At 42.8% G+C, this 23,954-nt stretch overlaps 1 protein-coding gene across 1 annotated transcript in view; it reads right to left on the minus strand.

Moving 5' to 3' along the window:
• THSD1 (thrombospondin type 1 domain containing 1) overlaps positions 1 to 23,954 on the minus strand; it is a 28,338-nt gene that overhangs the window by 4,182 nt on the left and 202 nt on the right. Inside the window, exons 2-4 of the mRNA XM_026854446.1 lie at positions 17,712 to 17,851; positions 11,471 to 12,436; positions 2,574 to 2,732 (exon numbers count right to left, since the gene is read on the minus strand). Of these exons, the coding sequence (XP_026710247.1) occupies positions 2,574 to 2,732; positions 11,471 to 12,436; positions 17,712 to 17,769 (1,183 nt within the window). The 5' untranslated portion in view covers positions 17,770 to 17,851. The remainder of the gene's footprint in view (positions 1 to 2,573; positions 2,733 to 11,470; positions 12,437 to 17,711; positions 17,852 to 23,954) is intronic.

The following is a 23,954-nucleotide window of genomic DNA, read 5'->3' on the forward strand; positions in this document are numbered from 1 at the left end:
CTGCCCATAATTCAGAAGAACTCTCATTCAACAGCAAGCTGGTAGCACAGCTATTAGATGTGTAGGATGCACTGATGAACACAGGCCAGAAGGTCTCAGGCTGCTATGGGAACAGATGTGCAGTGTGTTGGGTTGGACAGCAGATCCGTTTCTTTGACTCAGGGCTACCTGACAGCCCCAAGCCCTCTGAAAAGTTCTGCCATCGGATTAACTTTGAACTTCATGACACTCTAGAGAGTTTGACATCAGCTTAAAGAACAAGACCACTACCTGCTGAAACTTTTTTGGAGGATCTCTAAAACTTGCATTCAGCCCCATGCCACCATGCCAGAGCAGAGAGCACTGCCATTCTGGGGCCCTGAGCAGGGAGTGAACACATGGACCTCAGGGAAAAAGGCAGGACCAGCATTTGCTCTGTTCAGTACCACTGCAGCAGAGCAATTCATTCATTGCTCATTCTTCTCGCAGTCCTGTTTGCTCGCGGTTATTTTCTAAAGATTCTGTTTTCCATCTGTAATGCACACTGTGCTGTATTGTTTGGAGTTGAAAGCTAACAGCTAGCAAGCAGCAAGGTTCAAAACAGGACTTAATCACTTAGGTTTGCTTCTCTGCACACCTCCTCTACCTCTGGCCTGGACTGTGTGCTGGTTTCATTTATTCAGCCATTTGCTCCATCTGCTGGACTAATGTCTGCAAACATAGTTATGCTGAAAAAAAAAGCTTGCCTGCTTCAGAAAGGTGCAGACAGTGCAGAAAGGTGCAGACAGGGATGGGAAGGGTGACACTCCTAGTTTGAGATCAGGCAGCAGATGAACACAGTAAGATCACAGTGTCAAGTCACTTCTAGAGCAACCTAAGATTCAATGAGATGAAACCATGTAGGCAATTCTGTAAAGGAAGCTGCCTGACATGGGAGCAGGATTAGAAACCATATGCAAGAGAGAAGTGACGCAATTCCATCACATGATCCCACAGCAATGGGTACAGACGCAGGCCTCCTGTGTATCTGTGTTTTCTATATATAAACCCTTTATTAACCCAAAGACCTCTCTAGAATTTGAGGACTGTCCAGACCTGCTGTCAGAGCATAACTCCAAGCAGACTGCCACAAGCATGTACACTGCATATGCACAGGAGTGCTAACCTCTCTGGAAACCATCATATGCTTTATACAGTTGCACATCTGCATGGAAAGAGAAGCACCAGAGAGGCCTGTCACGTCTGCACATGTAAGGCAAGTGTATAGTGTCCACATGCATGGACCCCACTCTGGGGAGCTCTGTGCACCGGGACTGTTCCCTGAGCCCCAGAAAAGTGGGGTAAAACTGACTGGTGAGGAGTCAAGTCAAATCCAGTACTTACAGACATACTCCTCCAGCAGGACACAGGAGGCACGGAATAATAGCACAGCTCAGCATCAGCTTTAGAAAAACACCAACACCACCACTGCATCTCACTGGTGGCATTACTGCCCGCAGCAGTCTGACAGGCTTTGGCATAGAGAAGACAACCTGTCCTAGAGCAGGACATCAGTTTTAAGCTGGGGCCCTAAACATCTGAGCTGTTCCTCTCTGCCTACACTCGCGGCTTTACGAAGTAAGCAAACCCACATGGCCAGCATTTTCTGGTCATTAAAAACATCAGACACTTCAACAACAAACTGTTCAAACATCCCAAGTACTGTACAAGCACTGACAAAATGCAATACCTGGCTTGATGGAATATAATTTTCAGTATGTTCCCTTCACCCAACCTTTTGTTCAATATAACCCATTTATTTCAGTGCTCCACAATACATTTCAGTCCTTGCCCGTATACTTCCGAGGTCTTCATTCAACAAACACCTTGAAGCTGGTTCAAGCCAACACCTCCATCAAAAAAGCAGTCCTGCCCTCTTTCTGCTCCAGCTACATATTCTCTCCCTCTCTGCTCTCCTTCCCTTTTCAGTGGCACAAGCATCGCAGTGGTCATGTGATAAACACCTCTTCCACAACCCCAAATTGTCTATTCCAGTTCTCCACACTGCACTTTTGCCAGCACAACAAAGTGCATGAAAGCAGTCAAAGCAAAGGGTAAGGCAATGCTCACTTGGCAATAGCTTAAAATAGCTGTTAAATTGCAGCCACCTCAAAAAAACCTCCCAGAATGGGAACCCCACACCATGGGTCCTAGTTGGAACCAGTCCTCTTCCATTAGGTTTTCACTTTTTAATAGATTTCCACTGCCTGGAGTTTTTGGCCTGTGGTACTGAATATGTTCTGCTAGCCCCAAGATCTCTCCTTCAGCCCTTCTCCACTCCCTGGTCATGCTGGAGATTTTAAACCCCCTCCATGGCACCCACAGCACTCAGAAATCTTCCTATGCCTTGGAGCCCTACTTCCAGCTGTCCCACAAATGCATGTAGGCTCCCACCCTATTCCATCAACTGCAGGAATTTGATATCCCCCCAAAATCAATATGACTAAAGGAGAGATCATATGCTTCCATTTTACAAAGACCTTCTAGTAACAGGCCCTTTGCTTTCACCAGGGCAGACACGCAACCACAGGGAAGAGGAGAGCAGAGCTACGTACACAAACACTCCTCCAGTGAACACAAGGAAGTCTCCCTCGGTGATCCAGCGCAGCTTGGTTTTGCCGGTGAGGAGGTGAGGCACTCTCGGAAGCGCTCCCGGACACCATCCCCACAGGTGACACTGCAGGGGCTCCAGGGCTGCCACGGGCTCCATGTTTCTGCAAATACACAAGCTCACAGCAATGAGGAACACATCTGCCTTCTTACCTTTAAAGACACAGCCATTTTTCTTCTTTTATTTAAGAAAAACAGCAATAATTAACCAAACAATGCAAATGGCAGTGCCAAAGGAGCAAGCAGCATCCAGGGACCTGCTCTTGTTCCCATCAGTCTGGGCAAAGCTCCCACTTTTTGTTTTCCTTTTTTCACTCCAGTGCCAGCCAGCAACACAGCAGTCAGTCAGCTGGCAGGCAGGTTCTGCCTGGAACAACAGCAAATGGAAATTAATCCACAAACCTTTGGAAAGGGTTAGTAATTTATATAGTCATCTAATTCCTGACTGACAAATAGTGCTTTTACAGAAGGGTAACTTCATTGACTTAAGTGTGGTTACTCCTGATTTATATGATTGTGAAAGGAGGATAAGCCTACAAGGTCTAATGAAATGGTAATATTGGTTTTTCCTTTTATTATCTTCTCAGCACACAAACGTGTTATTGAATCATTCATTTGACAGCTTACAGGTCCCTATTGTTTTACTGCTGATGTTAGGCAATTAACTCAAGATGAGATTTTGCAGGTTCATTTATTTAAGTGGGGGCAGAATCAGGTTCTAATATTATCTCAAACGTTATCATTTTTAACATGTAATGAAATCTCTCCTTTGCTTAGACAGCATCCTCGTCTAGCGTTCAAGACTCAAACTTTATAGCAGCAAGAACCCAGAGAGAGAAGGGACCGTATCTGACAGCTGTTGACAGTGAAGCAGGACCACAGCTTTAAATTCCAAACTAATGCATGAGTACAGGTGCAATCTTAAAGGACAAAAACCCTGGGGAGTCTCCTATGGGTCAGCTGACTTGGTGACATGGTTTTGAAATCTGCCAGAAAGAAAAACAATAGACCACTTAACTCCACCACTCACAGATAAAGTGGAAAATCAGCTAAATGAAAAAAAAATAGATCAGGTTTGTTGAAGTTTGTTCTGTTAAATAATTTATGGTGCTGCTACTGCCAGCATAGGTCATGATCTTTAGTTTTTATTAGACAGTTGCTTTGCTGCTAGCACGCCCCTGAGCTCTTTACCAGTGACCAAGTTACGATGTCAAAGGACTAGACAGTGTTGCATGACTGAAAACGGCTTTACGATTTCATGTTATATTGGTTGCTGTATTGTTCATAGTGAGTTATTCTTTTTAAAAGTCTCTAACAAAAATGAATACAGCTCTGTTTGAACAAACATGAGATTTTAACTGCTTTTGACCCTATCCTACAAATTTTTGTGAGCATGCCAGTATGAGTAACATTAATGTAAGCAGCATAACAGAACCAGCGGGGTTGCTCTCCTGCATGCAGGTACTCACCTGCATTGCAGGATGGGGCCCATTGGTTTTGAGCTTACACTTGTGCTGTCAGCCAAGGCTGTAAAGCATGTGTGGGCAAATACACACACTTGTGCGTATGCATGTTCAAGTACATCTGCCTCACCTAACACAGAGCGGAGATGGGCATGGTGAGACACCTCCATGGTGCTGAGGTTTTAGGCCCACATAACACCAAGCAACCTCCCCGGCTATTTGCCATTGACTCTACCACAATATTGTGATATCCATGATCCCAGGCTGTCTTTCACTTTGTCCTCTTTATGCACCTCTCTGCTTTCAACTCTCCATCTTTGGAGCTGGACAGCTGTTACAGAAGGGCAGAGGAGCCCAGAGCCAGGCTGAGCTTTCACACTCCTCTTCCAGTTTGCAGCTGTGCCAGTTCCTAGTAAAGTGTGAAACAGAGCAAAATGGGATGTGTGTGGTGTCAAGAGGAAAGGGAGTCAGAGGATGCCAAGGAGTGGGGAACTGAGGAAGTTTATTGGGGTAAAGGAGTCCCTCAAAGGTACAGACATTGGACAGTTGCAAAATCACATCAGCTAGTGAGTAGAGCTATTAGTGATGGCAGCAAGAAAAAATAGCCATAATCAACAGTCAGTCAAGGGCTCACTGATCACTCCTTCAAAAGACTTCATAGTATCACAGTATTTGGGGATCTCATGACACTTCTTCATATGAGTATCATGAAAAACTTCAGCAGTGTCCCTCATTGCTGGCAGAAGGATGTAGGCTAGCAGAAGAAGCACCTACCTCCTCACAGTCTACATTATGAGAACAGCTTGGTGAGTCCCTGCCATAGTTTCCAGTGTGTGATCTAGCTCACTTCCCTCTCTCCACATTCTCTTCTCATTTAAACTTCTGTTCATTACAGTCAGATATAGAGCCAGACCCAGAAAGGTTCTGGTTGCCTCCAGTGCTAACACCGGTGATCCTGGAGGGTGCTTAGCAGACTCTGCATTGACGCCTGTGGGCTTCAACATATGAGAACCTTTAGGATGAGTAATTTGCTAACTTTGACATCAAATCTATGGTGCCCATTGCTCTGGGGCACTTTTCACTGACTCCAGCTTCAGCTGAGGCCACAAAGTTCCTTAGCAAAAACATTTGGCATCTATAGCTTTGGGGCCAAGAATATGCACCTTAAGCAGCAGGAGAACAGGAAATGCTCCAGCTCCCATGAAAGATGGGAGATTTAAACTCCTGAAACTTGCTCTGCAACCTCCTGCAATTACCAGAATGTAGAAGAAAATGAAGCATAGTTTATTCTCCCCCAAGGAAATGAAATTATTAACCTCCATTTAAGATAAACAGATCCAAAACGCCAGGGGAAAAACCAGAAGGTATGCACTGCAAACTAGCTCTAATAAGTGTGAATTTTTTCACATACTATTGAGGAATCAATTATCAACGTGAAGACATCTAACTGATGAGTTAGTTTGGAAATAGCTGACAGTTGGCAGATCTGTGAACATGAAAGATAAATGCAATTAACTGTGTTAATTGTTGCTCTGCACAAATATCTCCCCTCAAATTTCTGTGTTCATAAGACCTTGAGCATGCAGCATTATGCAACGATGCAGTCAGCAAGGGTTGCTCAGCATCACCCTTCCAGCCTGATGCACGTGACAATCCTAAGCACTTCAACAAGACCAGGGATATTGGACAAAATCACTAATTACTTACAGGCTCCTGTAAACATCTATGCTATCCTGGGGGACTGCAGCGTATTTGTGGAGGTTGAAATCAGTTTTTAGGTCCTGAGACTGGATGTACATACATTGTACTGGTGTTTGGATAAGACCTAGGAAAACACCCTTCTGATCCATTCCATGTTTCTCTATTTCCATGGAAATGGAGCCTGGGTGCACAGAAATGGTGGCATGCTCCAACAGGTTACTAATTTGGATAACAGAAGGACAAGAATCCCTTTAAAGGAAGAAAACCTAGACTCCACCTGGGCAAATTAGTCTTTTCCCCACAAACAGGCATCTTTAAGAATTGCAGAGGCACAGCCTAAAATTTTTTTTTCAGAAGCTAAGAGCTATCCCAGTGAGTCCATAACACCCTGTTTATTCCTGAAATGCTGAGGGTGTGGAGATGAAGCATTCACTGACACAGGAAAGTGGATGGGGTACACACCAGCCCTGGCATACCCAGAGCCCCTAGATCTGCCTATTTCTAAATAAACATAAGCCAGGTACAGATTCAGGCAATAGAGCTAATTGGTTCCCAGATTTTCCTACAGATAAGGCAGGTCTGATTCATAGTCTTATTCAGGGAGCAAGAATTTGATGGAAGTTGTATAACCCTGCCTGACCCATAGATACTTCACTTACTCCTCTCCTCCTTTACTGACCACTTTTCCCTTCAGAAGGAGTTCCCCTACCTTCCTCTTTTCCTTTGCTGGCAACAGCTGCACTTCTCATGCCTGCCTGACCTCTCAATACCTTTTTTTTGACAATCAGCAGAAGTCAGATGAACAAAATTCATCTCTGATGTCGGCAAGTGCAAGAGACTTCACTGGGAGTCACACCAAAGTTGAGAACCGTCTCTGGAGTGTAACTAAGAACTGTAAAATAAATGTAAGTAACACTGGAAATACAAAGAAGATACACCTGTTTCTATGCTGTGGTATTACTGATTAATTTTATCAGTCTCATTATGAATGTCTCAGGTTGAATACAGGCTAGGGACAATGAAACATCCTTCTAAGGAGTGCCAAAGTCTCGTTGCTGGGGACATTTAATCCCATATGAGCAAATCATAGGATAAAGTGCTGAAAAGAATAAGCCTGTAATGCATCTGTTTCTGTGTAACATGATCTAACAGAGTTTCATACCTCAGACAATCAAATAATCCAGTCAAACAAAGGGAAAAAATTAGCTGCATGACTCTAAATCACCTTTGTGAAACAGTTAACACCCCACTGAGATGAAGTGACTCACATCTCGTCGTTTTTTTCACAGGTTCTTCAGCTGGAGTCTACAGAAAGCTGCATAAGTGCTGGTTCACATTTAGTAGACATATTGCCCACCTTTAATAGATATATTCACAGTCTTAGCACAAGCTTTTTTGCGACACTTGTTTTGAAGCCGATGCTCTGGAGTTCTGGAGTACTCTGTCCAGCTCTGGGGCCCCCAACATAAGCACACGGACCTGTTTGAGCAGGTCCATAGGAGGGCCACAGAGATGATCAGGGGGCTGGAGCACCTCCCCTATGAGGACAGGTTGAGAGTGTTGGGGTTGTTCAGCCTGCAGAAGTGAAGGCTCTGGGGAGACCTCATAGCAGCCTTCCAGTACTTAAAGGGGGCCTACAGGAAAGATAGAGAGGGACTCTATCAGGAGTGTAGTGATAGGACGAGGTGTAATGGTTTTAAACTGAAAGAGAGTAGATTTAGATTAGATATAAGGAATAAATTCTTTACTGTGAGGGTGGTGAGACACTGGCACAGGTTGCCCAGAGAAGCTGTGGCTGCCCCCTCCCCGGCAGTGTTCAAGGCCAGGCTGGACGGGGCTTTGAGCAACCTGGACTAGTGGAAGGTGTCCCTGGCCATGGCAGGGGGGTTGGAACTAGATAATCTTTAAGGTCCCTTCCAACCCAAACCTATGGGGTTAGCTGCCCTGACTCATTCAGGGCCACAGGGAACCTTCTCCTTCCTAGCTCAGCCACAAACCAGACTCTATTTCACAGGCTGTACTAAACCTGGCTGGGACAAGGAGTAAAGAGCAGGACAAAGAATCAGGAATATAACTGATCTATGGAAAATTGGTATGGCAAAACAATCTTTTATCTCATCCTCTGTGGTTTGGATGAAGATAATTTTAATGATTTAGGAGTTTTGATCTTTTATAAGACAATATCTCTGCCTCACAATAATAGAGCATATGCTAAATGAAGCAAGAACTGGCTGAGTGACAGATTTGATATGCAATTGTCAACAGAAAACCATCACTGAGTGGGAATGCATTTGGAGAGATTCCAAAGGGATTAGTATAAGGCTCAGTGCTGTACAGTGCTTGCCTAGCTGACACGAAAATAAATATAAAACCATTACTGAGAAAATATGTCACTCCTGTGATGACATAAGTAGATAGTGCAGTTGTATGGAGCAACATAGGGCACTTGTTAAATTCGGATAACTCAAGCAAAGTAGATCATAAATCAGCAAAATGTAGGAAGAAGGAATACAAATTGCACCTGCAGGATGGCAGACTACATACTGAAAGGTCATACACAAAAGCAGAGCAAAGGAAGATTTCAGCATAAAAGTTATGGCAAAAGTAGCTAATGAAACTGGTGGAATGAAAGCAGAGGTAGGGGTAAGAAGGGTGTTACTGCTCAAGCAGCACCAGTAAGGAGGACATCTGAACACAGCACCCAAAGCTGGCACCTGTGTTGTCAAATAAAAATGAGTGTTTAAAATAATGGAAATGGAGCCAAAGAGAGCCAGAAAATGAATCAAATCCTGAAGAGAATGCCTTCTAACTAAAGACTCAATCTTTTCAGTTTATTAAAAGGAACACTGAGATAATCTGGAAGGACTGAGATAATCTGGATGCGCTAACGCCTTCGCAGGGGAAGAAAGTGAATAGGAAACAGCTGTCTCCTCTAGCAGAGAGCAGCAGAGTAAGAACCAGTCACTAAAAGATGAAGGTATATGATCTCTAGTTATGAAACACACAGTTTCCCTTTTTTTTAAAAAAAAAAAAAATCAGAGCAAGGTATTGAAAGAAATTATCAGAAAGCTCTCTGGTTCTTGGTGCCTTCAACAAAAGACTGGATAACTCTCCAGAGAATAAGAGGCAGTCAAATGCAAAGACTAGCTGTGAGACTCAACACTAGGGGTAACTGGATGAAAAGTGATGGCCTGTCCTGCACAGGAACCCAGACTAGAGGATTTGTCACCCCTCCTTGTTTTAAACTGACTATGTTCAGGAAGTCCAAAGCAGAAAATAAGTGGCTTGAGGAAAGGTGCCTGCTGTGCAGCAGCCACACATTTTACACAAACAGCTGTTAGGGGTCTGGGTCTATACACACCATCCCACAGTGCCCTGCAGCAGGGTGAGAGGACTCAGGTGAGGCTTTCCGAAACAGCCAGGAGGCAGATGGCCATCGCAGGCAGTGCAGCTTTGCTCTGCCTGTTGTGGCTTCAGGCTGATGCACCCCTCCCAGAACACCCTGCTCCTTTCAAACACTGCCTGTGGGCTTTGAAGTCTCACAGATACAGGCACAAAGTCAGAAGTGCTGCAGCCTAATTAATTTCAGATTGACATTTTATTTACGGCTACACAGTGTGGTTTCACTTTCATCAGCTTTGTAGATTTGACACTTCTAACTTGGCATCTATTGACTTAACTCTTCTTCACAGGCGCAGCCTGATTCTTTCAACTGCAGTTGTAAGGATGGTGCTATTGGGTAACCCAAGGAAACAAAGTAGATTGCAGGGAGTCATTGCCTAAGGTGGATCTCATCAATTAAGACAGTCAAATATTGAGCACAGAAACATATCTATGTCATATCCTAGGTATTCATCTGTCAGTGTAATTATCCAGATCCTATCAGTGTAGCAAACCACCCAAGCACAGAGAAAGAATTAGAATTCTCTCTTCCTTTTTCCTTAAGAATTATCTCCATTAAGAAAATAATATGCTTTCATTTTCAGATAGACTTTCTTATGCCAAAGGAAGAGAGAGTGCCGACAGAGAACACAGATGGGAAGTTAAGATGAAGAGAAAAACTACTTACCAAGTTTGGCATGTGGTGAAAACAGAGGTCATTCTTAGTACAGAGTGTTAATTAAACAGCTAACAGTTTTAGAATTTATGAAATAGTACGAAGTAAGACCACATGATACTAGGAACCTAATTAAGGTAGGCTGTGTCTGGACTGTGTGCTATGGACAATGTCCTACACTCCTGGTCTCCTGATGATCCCACTCAGATACCTGCCCATAAAGTGCAATGACTCCTTCTTGGCTCGAGTTCCTGCACTTCCTTTTCAGGGAGACCATGGTGGGGAGGTGTAGAAAATGGCGTACATCTCAAACCTTTCAACCCAAACTTTTTGATGTGTGTAGATGGGAAAGGCCAATTCATTGCCTATGGACACAAGGCTGCTCCAAATGAGAACATTTACTTTTCTGTTCCAGGGTGTAGGCAACGCAACCTAACCCAATCCCAATCCCCTCATGCACATACAACCCACCCCTCACTGTAGTTGCCTTCAACAAATGAGGGATGAGAAGGACATTTGGCTCATCTACTTCCTCTGTCACACTACTGTGATTTGTAGACTCTGCCAAACCATGGATTGCCATCTCTGAAGCTACAGCTGCATAATATATGTAGATATATACAGAATGTATAAATATTCCCTGCTTAGGGCCAAGGAGTGTGCTCACGCTCTGTCTTGTGATAGTGCTTAACTGTGATCACTTCCTAACCACGACCATTCATACTCCTGGACACAGTCTTGGCTTCTGCCAATCAGCACTCTCCCAGACCACGCCTGTTCATAGCCCAAAGGACTATATGAACCACAGACTATGCCCAGTTGGCAGTTTGTCTGGTTCTAATCTTGCTGGGGAGAAAAAGTTTAACTATATGAATGTGACCCATGATCTGCCAGGTGGCCTCATGGGTCAGAAAATGCACCCTGGTCTGTTTTAAGCAGCAGAGACATGTCTTGAAAAAACCCCACAAGTTGTCCAAGTGATATGACAGTGTCTTTCGCTGTAGCCAAATCCTATTTCATCTTACCAAAATTTGTGTATCTAACAGGTAGGACCCTAAACTCCTACAGCAAATGGGCTGGAAGAAAAGACACCCAGGTAAGGATGCAGCCCATGTGTCTTCTATACCCATGAATAACCCTTGTGAGATGCCTGTCTCTCTTGACTAAAAAGGCAGACAACTACTTGATGTTGGACCCTTTGCTTTCAGACACTTAGATGTTAAGTAAGACTAATCCTACCTTTAGTGTCTCCAATGGTCCAGATCTACTGCAGTAGCTGCTTATCTCCCTGAGAGGACAAGCTTCAGTTTTGCCTGAACTAGATAAGATACATCATTCAGAATGCCCCAGACAGTTTTGGCTGGTACTTAGAGTTAACAGTGCAGTTTTAAGCTACCACAGTGGCATTTGTTATCAAACGTCCTTGTGTATGTCTCTACATAACAGTCTACTTCATCTTGTTCTCATCTGAATATGGCATTACAACTATTTTGTCTGGTGTTAGGAGACACAGAAGTCCCCTATTGAATAGCTACATCACAATCAAACCTATTTATCATTACCCATGTTGGCTAGGAAGAATGCTGATTTAGGCTGAAAGAGGACGAACATCAGTACAAACCCATGTTCCTTTGGATCATCGTACACGCCTTAACTCTTGTTGGAAAATGACTTCGGTTTGAGAAATTAAAGAGGTCAAAGCAGTATTTGTTCTTCCCCACATCAAACAAAGTGCAGTTAAATTCTGTCCTGTTGTCTCCTGGGTGAATGGTGTTTTCATACAGCCAAGTTGTTCTTTGACTAGGATGCTTGAGAGCCTCTTTATAGACAACAATTTTTCCACTGACAGAAGTGCACGGTGGAGAGACTACAAAGACCTGAATCAAAGTTTTGCATGTTGCTTCTGGTGCTACAACTAGTCTGTATCCAAATTTGTGGAGGAGATCAATGGGTCCCGTGGAGGCAATGATGGAATGTGTTTCTAATGATTTCAGTAACACAGTGATGTATGTTTCTTGACCAACAGGTGGGCAATCAAACTCTACCCACTGGGACCTAGAAAGCAGGATTCTTTTGCTAGTTCTAAAGCCCAGAGTATCATCAGAGCTTACTCTTCTGAATTCATAAAGGGTGCTGGTGAATATCACATCCAGTGAAACCACTGTCTCGTTCACGGAACACAATTGCTCATTTGTAAAGAGTCCAACCTGAAGGGAGCTCCCAAGCACCTCTGAACTCTTGTTCAAATCAATGTGAAATACAGGCCATTCCACATGAAGGGTGGACATGCTGCTTCTGCTCCACTGGGAAGCACTGCTGTTATTGCTCGGAGAGACCATTCTGAACAAGAAGTCCCCTGCACTCTTGAAATGGAAACACTCAAACTCTATCCTCCCCTGGGACCGATTTGCTGGAAGCTGTTTTCTTGCAATTATCTTGTTGGTGCTGGCATCCAGCAACAGGATGGACAGATGCTCTGCTGTCATATTACCACCACTATAGTATTGATATTCCACAGACACTGTATCATTGCTGAAGGCTACATGACCTGGGCGCTCCAACAGGAGATACTCCACTTCGCCGAGAACTGAAAGGAAAAGAGTTTCACAGCAGTATTAAAAACCAAAGAGACAACTGATTGTTTATCTACCTTATGGAAGAAAACAAAGATTTATGAAGTGGATATTTAAGAAGTGGTTCTCAAACTTTTAAAAGTGAAACAGTCCACCAGAAAAAAATAAAAGGTCCTAGCTACAGCAATTAAAAGCTCACCACCTCTCCTTTGTGCAGGGACGTGGTTTCTAGCACTCCAAAGTCCACTGCAACAACATGTTCAGGAAGGTTAAAAGCAAGGTTTAAAAAAAAAAACCCAAAACATAACCCAGAAGATTCACAGAAAACTTCATTTATTAGGATTCTCAAACTTCTCAACCTCTTTCACGTAAAGATCCTTAAAGTTCACTTCACAGGGGGCAGCTGTTGTTCCACTTTAGCTATAATTTAGCAAGAGGACAGTAGCTTCTTAATACAGAAACATGAAAAATGTCCCCCAGATTAAATAAAATAGGAAGTCTGCATGATGCTTTTTGAAGCCTCTTTTCTTGCTTTGTCTTATGAATCTTTCATTTTGCTCATTTGCATTGCAGAGACACTTGACTGAAAGAGCTGAAAATAACAGTGATGGTGACTGCAGCACTTTTCTTGTCTCAGATGTGGTGCAACATGCCTATATGACATCATTTCATTATAAATGGCGCAGTCTTTTTAAATGCACTTCTTGCATGACCATGTTTGTGCAAGTTGCCAAATTATCCTGAGACGTGCTGTAACTAGTGGGGATAGATGATATCTAAAGCAATGGATTGGGAAGATCACATTTCCATTCTCAGCTCAGCTAGCTTTGCTGGGTTGCTTGAAGCTTAAGGATTTCAGACATAGAAAGGTTATCTGAAAAATGGGAACTGCACACATCTATTCCAGATATAGAATGTGCTGTGAGACATCTTTATTTAATTAATTGTCTGGGAAAAGGTTTCTGAGTCTTGGATCAAAGGTCATACGGAAGTGTAAAACTCCAGTTACCACAATCCTTTCATAAGTAGTATCAACCAACAATACTTTGACTTGTTAAATCTGTTACACATGTCTTAAGATTACCTCAAAGAAAGCTTTGCTGGAAAAACACTGTAATTGCTAAGGCAAGCACTCAGCAGTCAGGAGTAACAGGACTCATCTCATATAATATTAGACGCCTACTGCTCTAAGCTTCAATTTGAGTTAGTCACCTTGGATTCACTTTCTTGTCAGCAGGGAAAATATTCAGGAAGAAATTCATCTGACCAGCTACAAACATTTTCATCAGGGTGAGGTGCAGCATGCACTAGAAGAGCCTATTATCCTCCACTGGCTATAACATGTCCTTCAAATAACAAGCTCCAACTACATCCATTAAGTCCGAATGAAGGTGGCACGCACAGCCTTACACATATAAATCATCCATATACTCTTACACGTATGTATTATAACTCAGTCTTTAATTTCCACAAGATGCTGCTTCATTTGGCAGATGGATGGTGCTTATTACCAGAAGGCTCTTTTGTTCTCATTCTTCCATGGGTGGTCCCATGTATTATCGTCTGCACACCATCCAAAATCCATCCTGATAATACAGAATTATTCATCTCTCCCATGAACTATTCTGTTGTGCTCTTATAATAGCATATTAGTGCATTAGAAATATGAGTTTATCCTTCTGATATCCCCAAAAGCTGAGAGGATGTCACTATTCTTGTTTAGCGTGTTAGGAACCAAGGCACAGGCACAAAGGTGAAAACTGTCAAGTATCTAGTAATAGTGGATGCCCTGAGAAACCCAGGACCTGATTTTAAATACAATGGTCTTTCAGACATTCAAAGCAGGATCCCAATGCTCCCAGCTGTGGTGAGCACATTGGCACCTCAGCAAACCTGATCTCAGCTTGGACACTCAATGAGTAGGAAACAGACTCTGAATGTCTGAAAAATAGCTCTCTATGAATTACCCAGCCAAGCATTCTCTTTGCTCGTTATGCTTTGGTTCTGTCATCTATGCCTGCCCATATTTTCCAGTCCTGTTCCTACTGTCACAATCTCTTGGGTACTATCCTAACTCCATTACCATGGTTCTCCAAACTCCTGCCCTCATCTCTTCGCCTTATAGCTCTTCTACCTTCTGCTGTTCCTTGGGCCTGCAATTAACTCCAGCAAGTTCCCACCTTTCTTGCTCACTGCAAGCATGACAGCAGAGAGTACAGGACAAGGAACTCTAGCGCCCAATACTACAAATGTGGGGGAATGTTGCTTCTCTGTGCTGGTGCACACACAGTATTCCGTGGGGCTGGCAAGAGGAGCCAGAGGGAGTTCGGGCACACTTGACCCTTCAGAGAACTTTATCACTAACTCATCTGCAAGGACTTAGATCTGGACCAAGTCTGGGCAAACCTTCATAAGGACAGCAGAAAGCATGTCCCAGGCCACTGTCAGCATTCTAACAAATACAGTGTTCCCACAGCTGTGTTAGAGCTTCCCAGTGTAATGGTTGTGAGTTGCTAGGTTTTTGGTTTTTTGAACATAGGCAAAACAATGCATTTCTCTACAAAGGAATTGGCTAGGTTCAACTTAGCTGAAACATTATAAGAGAAAGGCAAAAATTCAGCATAAAAAACTTCAAGCTTTAAACTTACAGTAAAAACATTAGTGATAGTAATGAAAAGCATTGATGTTTGTACCTACTGCTTTACTGTCCTTGCTCTCTTTCATGACTGTCTTGACTCTCCTGCACTGTTTTTTATTTGGAATGACTCAGACGAGAAGTAACACCACTCTATGTGTGTGGGAGGAGTGGAGAGAGGCCAGCGGATGGCCATGTAGCTCACAACAACCCTAATGCAGATCACTTGGGAAGCGAGGAAAGTGAGCATTATGGAGGACACTGATACAGCACCACAGTTCACAGCATTCAGTCCCCCATCTTTGGTTAATAACACAAGAACTTTGCACTCATAGACAGTCCACACAGCAGTTTACAATGCTCTAAAAGGTGCCAGTCAGAAGCAGCTAGCTTCCACCACAAGCTCCTTCAGCAGCCCACTGTGCATGCGGGCTCTGTCACATACCTAAACTTGCTCCCAGTTGTTTAGACAGCCAGTCAGGGGCAGCTTTCAATGCATTTGTATATTTTTGGTTGTCATTACAACAGTCTCCCATCGAATGGAGTCTGGCTGTGGTGCCAATCTGCCAGAGGAGTCTTTTCAAGAACTCAACTCTTGGAAAGATAAAAAGAAAAATCCTTGTTTTCACTGAAGAGTGAGAAGGATTATTTGAGGGTGCTATTTTGATATTTATTTATTTTTCATTGTGTTTAAGACAACTTGGGTTGTGCTGTTGGCTTGTCAGCTACCAGTAGCACAAGAGCTAAGAAGAACAAACACATCAGAAAAACTGGTAAGAAATGAGAATACTGTTTTGTGAATGTTAGGGCTTTTTTTAGCATTACAGTCGTTTTCCAGAGCACACTGGATCATTTAAAGAATAGTCTTGGTCTGAAACAGTGTATGAGTGAATTAGTTATCTAAAAACTACGTACACATGTGATACTCAAAGATGTGTACATGCAGAACTGTTTGGAAGACATTTTTTGAATTATGGACTATCCTTTAACTAGCAACGAGGCAAAAAATGATGCACCTAAAGTTTGCAGCAGAGATTCAGCTCTTTAACTGCACCTTGTAATTACTTATTATGCCACAGTCTATAAAGTTCAGGAATAATAGCTTTTACCTCTGAGTCAACTAGTTGTGAATGCCTACCTGACTGGCTCACCAAGAACCAGTCAATATTGCAATCATTCACCTCACTTCTTGGTTAAGTGAATTTAATACTTACCTTCACTCTGTTCCCCACTCAGTGCAGTGTTCCTAACTTGGCTAGTCTTATTAAAAGAAGAAATGGTACTAAAAGTCATAGACAAGTGTCGCCACTTCTACTGGAATTAAGTTCATCTAAAAGATGGCAATTCTAGATTCTTTACACCTTCCAGTGACACCTTGTTCTAGAGCAGAGATGGAGCAAGCACAGAGGCATGAGTACCTGAGCATACTTAGTGTTCAGTCATTACCTATAATCCGATTTTTCTCACTCATACAAGCAGAGCAAACTGCATTTTTGGTCCGCTTCTCTCCTTTGTAAGGCATCTTCAGCTGTTTGGTGTGTGCTACCACAGCTCATTCCATAAGTGGGGACTAATCAAAAACCTTTTTCCATGCTATAGACATTTCAGCCGTACATGGCTTCATCCTTTAGCATGGTTTGACAGTGTACTGCAGCTGTCAGAACAATGCCTGCTTTTAAATTAGGAATGTAATTTTCAAAAACATATGTAGTATTTAGAAATTAAGAGCCCCGTTTTCAAAATTTCTAATTCACTGTGCAATAAGGAATTAATTTCAATTGCAAATCTACTTCCTACTTAATACATTCTTGGAAAAGATAAGACAGCATGCATAGGATGCCCCTCAGCTTCTAGACATCTTACAGTTGTCTAACTTGAATTTAAGATGTCTAACCTCCCTCCTTGGCAGCTGATTATGAGAAGGAGGTCCTTTTTCATTCCACTCATCTCAGATTGCAGACGGGTTGGATCTGTTTTCAGTATGTGGTGATTTGTACATGGACTACCCAAACAAAACTGCTTGCCTCTGACTAGCTGCCTAATTTTACATGACTAAAATTGACTAAGTATGAATACCATCCTTGGCTTCTTATATAGTCACAGAAAAGAGCACCTGTGTTGTTCTCAAAAGTTCTCTAAGTGGCAGCTTAGGTCCATCAGATGGGGGCTCACTCAATCATAGGAAGTAGATGCTTACATCTCAGCCAACCACCACAGGTTCTTTCTACAGTTAATGGAGAGAAATAGGTATGGGTGCAGTTCTGCCCATCCTTGTATGGATACCTAAAATAGGTCTGTCTTCCATGATGTTCATTAAATATTATGAAATACGAGTCTTACAAAAGAGCAGAGTTCCAGTTACTGCTTCTAACACAACCAGTCCCTCAGTGATGCCCACAGAAATCTGTTCATTTATCTTGTTTATTTCTCTGAGCAGATTTACAGCAGGAAACGTTCCTGTCACTCTGATCTAAACGAGCAATTTATGCAAGTTGAATTTTCCACCTAAATACTGCATAATACTGCATTCTGTGTATATCAGTGGTGGCTTCTGTGATACCTGATTTCAACAGATCACCTGGAAACAGCATCATCTCAAACCACCTTGTAAATACACATCTCACATGTTTTCCCTTGATAGTTCTAATACTCACCGTAGTCACAGAGCACTACTAACAACAGATTTGAAAAATCTTTCAACATCTGTTTCATTCTGACCAGTGAGATCCCAGGTCCTTTTACTCCTCATGTCCTTCTTCAGCTCCAAAGTGCAAGCACTTTTTTCCAAGAACACCTGAAAGTTAAAAAATCACAGCTGTGTTGACTTTGCTTACTAAAATACAAGAATGAAAACGTTGCACTAATAAGTAAAAAAAAAAAAAAATATACTATTAATCAACACTTTTCTACCATCTACTTAACAATTATTAATACTGTATCAATGGATCTGAATGAGCACAACTACAATTCACTGTACAATAAATTTTCCCTCCTGGAATGTCAGCTCCTGTGCCAGAACAAAGACAGGTCACAACAATTTACCTCTGCACTGCAGTAACTGCTGCTGTCCATGTCTTATATTAAGATCAAGATTCGTGATTAGGAAAATAACAAGTATTTTATACAAAATGTAACTCTGACCTCAGCACATACCGATATTGGAGATTCATTGCTGCTGCACAATTCAGATCCCTTACTGTCAACTGCTTTCAAGCATGAAAGAGACTCATTAGAAGACTACCATTCTGGTCCTCAAACTGCCCTGTTATTCAGGTCTAGTAATATATTTAATTATCTTACTAGATTTATAAAAGATCTGCCTTTTAGGTTATTCAAACTGATCAGATGGAGAAGGTGATAACTTCCACTTTTTCTTCCATAATTTTTAAAGTTTACATTATCTGCAACCTTGGTTAAGCCAACAAAAAAATAGAGTTCTTTTGGCAAGTTTCATAATTTTATGTTCATGTGCCTTAAACTAGTCTTTATGAGTCTCATAACAATCACATAAAACAGGCTGGAAGCACAATGATAGCAGCAAAACCAACAGTTTGGTTCAGAAACAGAAGTAGGAGAGAAGCTAAAAAGACAGTATCTAGCTCAAGGGAACCACTCTCAAAATACAAGAATTGCTCTTTTGTATTACATAGGAGCGCCAACAAGTCAGCCTTACTGTGTTCACCATCACACAAACACGCAAGAAAGTTCTTGTTCCATAAAGTTTACAACCTGATTTTATGAGAGAAATCTGGCACGGAAGCAGGCAGAAGTTAGGAGCGAACAAAACTGTGGAGCATAAAGGTAAAATGTAGGAACCAGGTACGGCGAAGATCAGGTACATCTTTAAGAATCACAAATGAGATATTTCAACAAATACATTGCAAGACTTGCTGAAGTAAGGGACAGCAGACATAATATTTGAAAGCTTTTTAAACTGTTCTCTGTGCCAAGTGGCTGGAGACAATACTTTCTAAGAAAAGACTAACAGCATGGCTTTGCTCAGTGAAAGCCCATTACAATAATAGCTGTACATATCTGAAGGGAATAATCATCATCTGGCTCATGAACTTGACAAGGCTCCAGAAAGAATTACACAGGGACAGTGATACTGCCACCACCCACAATTTCACTTGATATGCCATAAATTACAGGAAGACAAACCTTACGCCTCAAGAGAGGGGCGGGCTGCTAGCAGAGTGTGGTGGAAAGCCAGCCTGCCTCCCAGGGCAGCCACTCCATAACTGCCCCCAGATACTGGCAGCAGGCACTGCATTGTCTCGGGGACGTCATTCCTTTCCTGTATCAGTACTGACTGTTAATCAAAACGAAGAACCAAAGTGGTCCAAGGAAGAAAAAGCAGGTTTCGTTTTTAAAAAAACCTACTGCAATAGGTGCCTTGACCTCTAGCATTAACTACTCAGTGAAAACAGCAGAAGTTACATGGCATTGCTGTAAACCGCTCTGAAATAAAGAGGGGAAAAAATGCTTTGTGGGACACAATGTGCTAGATGATTTAATGGGTCCTTTCCAGTCCTAGCTTTCCTAGCTGTGTATTTTTCAAATGGCACTTTTAAAAATACTTCTTTCAGAGAGACACACGCTGACAGGTGAAATTCAACTAATCCTGATCTCAGTCTAATGAGTGACACACTGCAGAGAGGAAATGAAGTTATGGAAGGGAGAATAAATCCTCAGGAAGAAACAAAAAAAGCCTGTGTGGGAGAGCACTCCTGAGATAGTTTCCTTACATCTTAATTTGCACATCAGCCCAACCAAGGGAGAAGCAGCGTGGTTCACAAGACAGGGCGCCAGTGGGAGGCACAGGAGACCAGACTTGTGTTCCTATTCCTGCCATTGCCCGGCATACAGCGTCAGCAGACTGAAGCATTAATCTGCTCCTTCCCTTCCCATCCCATCTCTCCTGCTCCGTAGGACAGAGACTCTAACCAAGCCTGTGGACAGAGCCCAGCATGAGGGCCCTTGGGTGTTTCAGTAATGTCAACCATTCGTTAGACCAAAATCTCCTTCTCCTTCAACCCTTCTTCCTTCAGTGTTATCTTGGCTTGCTTGGGAAAAGACTCCCGTGTGCAGTGCGGGCAACACCCAGGCTAGAACTGGAGTATTTGAAACGGTACCAAAACTAACTTCCAATTAGTGAGATCAGGTACCTCTGGAAGCCTAGCCCGGGGCTACTTCACCCTCCACAAGCCTCTGCTGTCACTGCATTGCAGCAGGAACCCTACCACCTCACACAGCTACTTCAGGCTACTAGCTGTAATACAGCCGTACCTTTGAACAAAACTCCAATTAAAGTGCTTCCATGAAGCCTCCCTGAGATTCTGCAACTTTGATAGCTCAATTCTAACAGCAGTTTTGAATGCAAGAATTGCTGGCCCATTTCTGGTGTAGTATTGCCCCTCTCCTCCTCTCCTTCTGCAGGAGTTTCTTCCTCTCCTTTTGCCTCTCCTCCATCTTGGACAGGCCTTATGCTGACCTCTAAGTTCAGTTTGGACTGCACTCCCTCTCCCTCTCCTTTCCATCTCCCCTAAGCCAACTTCTTTCTAGGTCATTTTCAAAACTCTTCACATCTTTGCCTTCTGCCCCCTACTCTATTATCCTTCCACTTTCCATACTCACATGAAATTTTGCTTTTCAAGGCAGAGGGTACATCTTAAACAGTTTCTACTCTATTCAGATCTTCTACCTCAAGTTCATTAACTTAATGAGATGAAAAATGATTGAACAGAGAAGGCTATCAGACTTTTGAATAATTGGCTTTTCTAATTTATTGCTCTCATGGACAAGCATGGACTAAGGCTCTATTGTTTGAGATGCAGCAGAAGCATAGCAACATAAAACGATGCTTTCTTCTTCCAAGAGACAGGGTAATGGGCTGATTGGAAGTGGAAGACTCTCTCTCTGAAGGGAATTGGAAATGGCAGATGAGGAGGGAATAAGTCATAAAGCACCTTGGAAATGAAGACCAAGAGGCTTGTGTGTAATGCAAACGACACCCAGGCTAGAACTGGGTGTCATTTGCATTTCCAAAACTTCAAGTCCCTGTTCTGCAACAGACTTCCTGCGTGATCTTGGTCACATCACTTAGTTTTCCTGTGTTATAGCTCTCCACTGGAAATAGTATCTCACTATCTGGTATGGGTATTATGAAAATAAATCCACCATGAACTGTGAGGCTTACAGGCACCACAGTGTCAAGAACCATGTGAGAACCAAACCAAACATGAAATGTATAATTTTATTTACAATTTTTTTTTTAATTTTTGCAAATGCAGAAGTAACAGAATAGGTTATATATGCTATTAGACTCACATATATTAATCTATTAAAATAATGTCTCTGTTTCTCTATGTTATTAAAATTGTATTTTGTGATCACTTCGGTTTTATAAACAATAGAAAAAACCCAACCCCAGAACAACAACAAACCACAAGCCAACTGGATTTATGACCCCCAGTACTTTTTGCAGCAGTACCTAAGGCCACAGAGCAGACATGACATTTGACAAACCAGCCACCTCTTCCAAGTGCTGTCACCTGCTGATCTAGCACAGCTAACCAGTTACCATGTTCATTAGCTGCAACAGTATAGCATTCAGCAGCTACACCCCCCTCAGAAGAGAGATGAGAGGCAAATGAGCCCTGCAGTTGAGAAAGGGCCATCAGGAATTAAATCAATTGCTCCATGACCAAGCACAGAGTTTCATGAGAACAGAGACTCACGGCAAAACCTCCATACTCTGAAGCCTCAAGTCACGTGAAGGGGAATGCCACTGATGGATCCCATATTTCACCTCAGCCACAGGTACCCTCAGTCCTCCTCTTTGCAAATCCCCCATAAGAGCTGAGTCTTTCCCTGCCCTAGCTCCATCCTCCTTCAGAAACTAGAAAGAGGCCTGTCCTCACTTATCTCTCCTCCAAGCACAGACCTGCTCCTTCCTTGTCCCCCAGGCCCCACAGCTCCAGGTGAAAGGCTCCCCTATGACTTGGGGCACATGTGAGAGCAAGGTGGAAAAAGGGCTCAGGGAAGGAGTAAGTGTGTGGGGGGTAAGGTTGAGGACTGATCCTCTCAGACGCAGCTTTTCTTCCCCCCTACACTGCCTGGAGCAGCAGCACCTACTCCAGCCACCCTGATGGACCCAGCAACCAGCCAGGGTCTGGAATGATGCTGTCAGAAAAATAAAATTATTCATTGGAATTTTAAGCAAGCAAAATGTTGCTAGAATGTAAAGGAAAAAAAAAAAAACCCAGATGAAAAACAGTTTCCTTAATAGCTGTCCATTAGTAAACATTTTTCAGTCATATTTGCAAGCCAAAATTTTGCACAATTCTCATTATGCATAAGAGCCTCACAGTAAAAAAGACTAGAGACAGAAAAGCCTGAAAGTCCCTAAATCCTCCCTGCATTTCACCTGAGGGATGCTAAGCAGCACGAACAGCAAAAATAAATTCATATCTGCAACATTTCCACAAATTTAAGATATTTTATCTGTATGGCAGGAAAGAGATTAATTATTTTCAACCAGCATTCGCTCATTGCAATGGGATTAGGCAGCTATTGAAGTGCCACCACCAGCTGGGAATTTCTGAACTTCCCATATAATCCTTTCCCTTCGACATTAAAGAGGGAGCACCTCAGGTGTGCATCCCATTTTATCAAAATCTAATCACTGCTGACCAGTCGGAGTGGTCAGGGCCAAAAATATGCCACTTCTCAGAAGATACTGAGTTTAGCAAGAAAAGTATTTATGTGATGTCTGCCACAGCAGGGGGTTAGAGCTGACATCCTCAAAGGCATCTTTCACTTGTATTTACACATCACACAATTTTACATTGTTATCAGATAATGGCTTTATTAAAATTATGCATCTAAATTCACTAGACTGAAGCTGACAGCACCAGATTCTCTGTGTGCAAGAAAAAAAAAAAAAACAATAATTAGCTGGTAAAGCCTATTTCCATCAACATTTGGGGTCTGATCTCACAAAATCATGGGATTTCTTAGCTCCCTTTGATATCAAGTCAGCAATTCAAGAGCTAGCTGGCAACCAACATCCGTGCTTTGAAAACTAAGGCTACAGTAGATTGAATATATGGATGAGATTTACTTTGGAAAATGTACAGTGAAAATAAGTTTATTAAGCTTAAGGAGATTCGGGAAGGTGTCCAAGCAATAATAAATAATGAATGTAAAGAATTAAATATATTAGATCACCCCTTATGGCATAAGGGATGGAATGCAGTCATCCATTCTCTCCTTTCCCCTCTAGATTTTTTTAGAGTAGATAGATCTTGTTCGCTGGTTTTGGAATTCCCCTTTTAGTGGAGTTTATCTTAAAGATCATAGTAAGGGGAATTATATTGCACAACTGAAATGAAAAGAAATATGTTTGAGAAGCACGTCTGAAATATCATTAGAAAGAGAACTGGGAAGCTGTCTCCTATGCTTTACACCGATTTTACCGTTTACCCACGCGGTTTCGTCTGGTCTAGCGACCGATATAAAGTATACATCGCCAAACATACCGAAAAACACCAGCATTAATCCTACTTAGCACAGACTCGGAGCGACAAAAACAACTACTTTACGTGTCAGTGCTACCTGCACTTCGGGAGAGCTATGAAACACCAGGCGGGACGGTCCCTGCCTCAAGGGGAGAGACGGATCACAGGGAAAATCCAGAACCTGAAGTCAGACGCGCCTTTGTGAGAGCCTCCGCACCCGAGCGCTGCTGCAACCGCAGCGCGGTCCTGCCGGCACCCCTCGGAGGCGACCCACGGGTCCGCGCCGCCAGACGCCCCCAGCCCGCCCCCAGCCCGAGGCTGCCGGGGGCTCCCCACGGCTCCAGCCCCTCGCCGCCCGCGGCGAGAAGAGGCAAG

Source organism: Athene cunicularia, assembly GCF_003259725.1.
Source record: "Athene cunicularia isolate RWA chromosome 1 unlocalized genomic scaffold, athCun1 chr1_part1, whole genome shotgun sequence".
NCBI classification, from domain to species: Eukaryota; Metazoa; Chordata; class Aves; order Strigiformes; family Strigidae; genus Athene; species Athene cunicularia.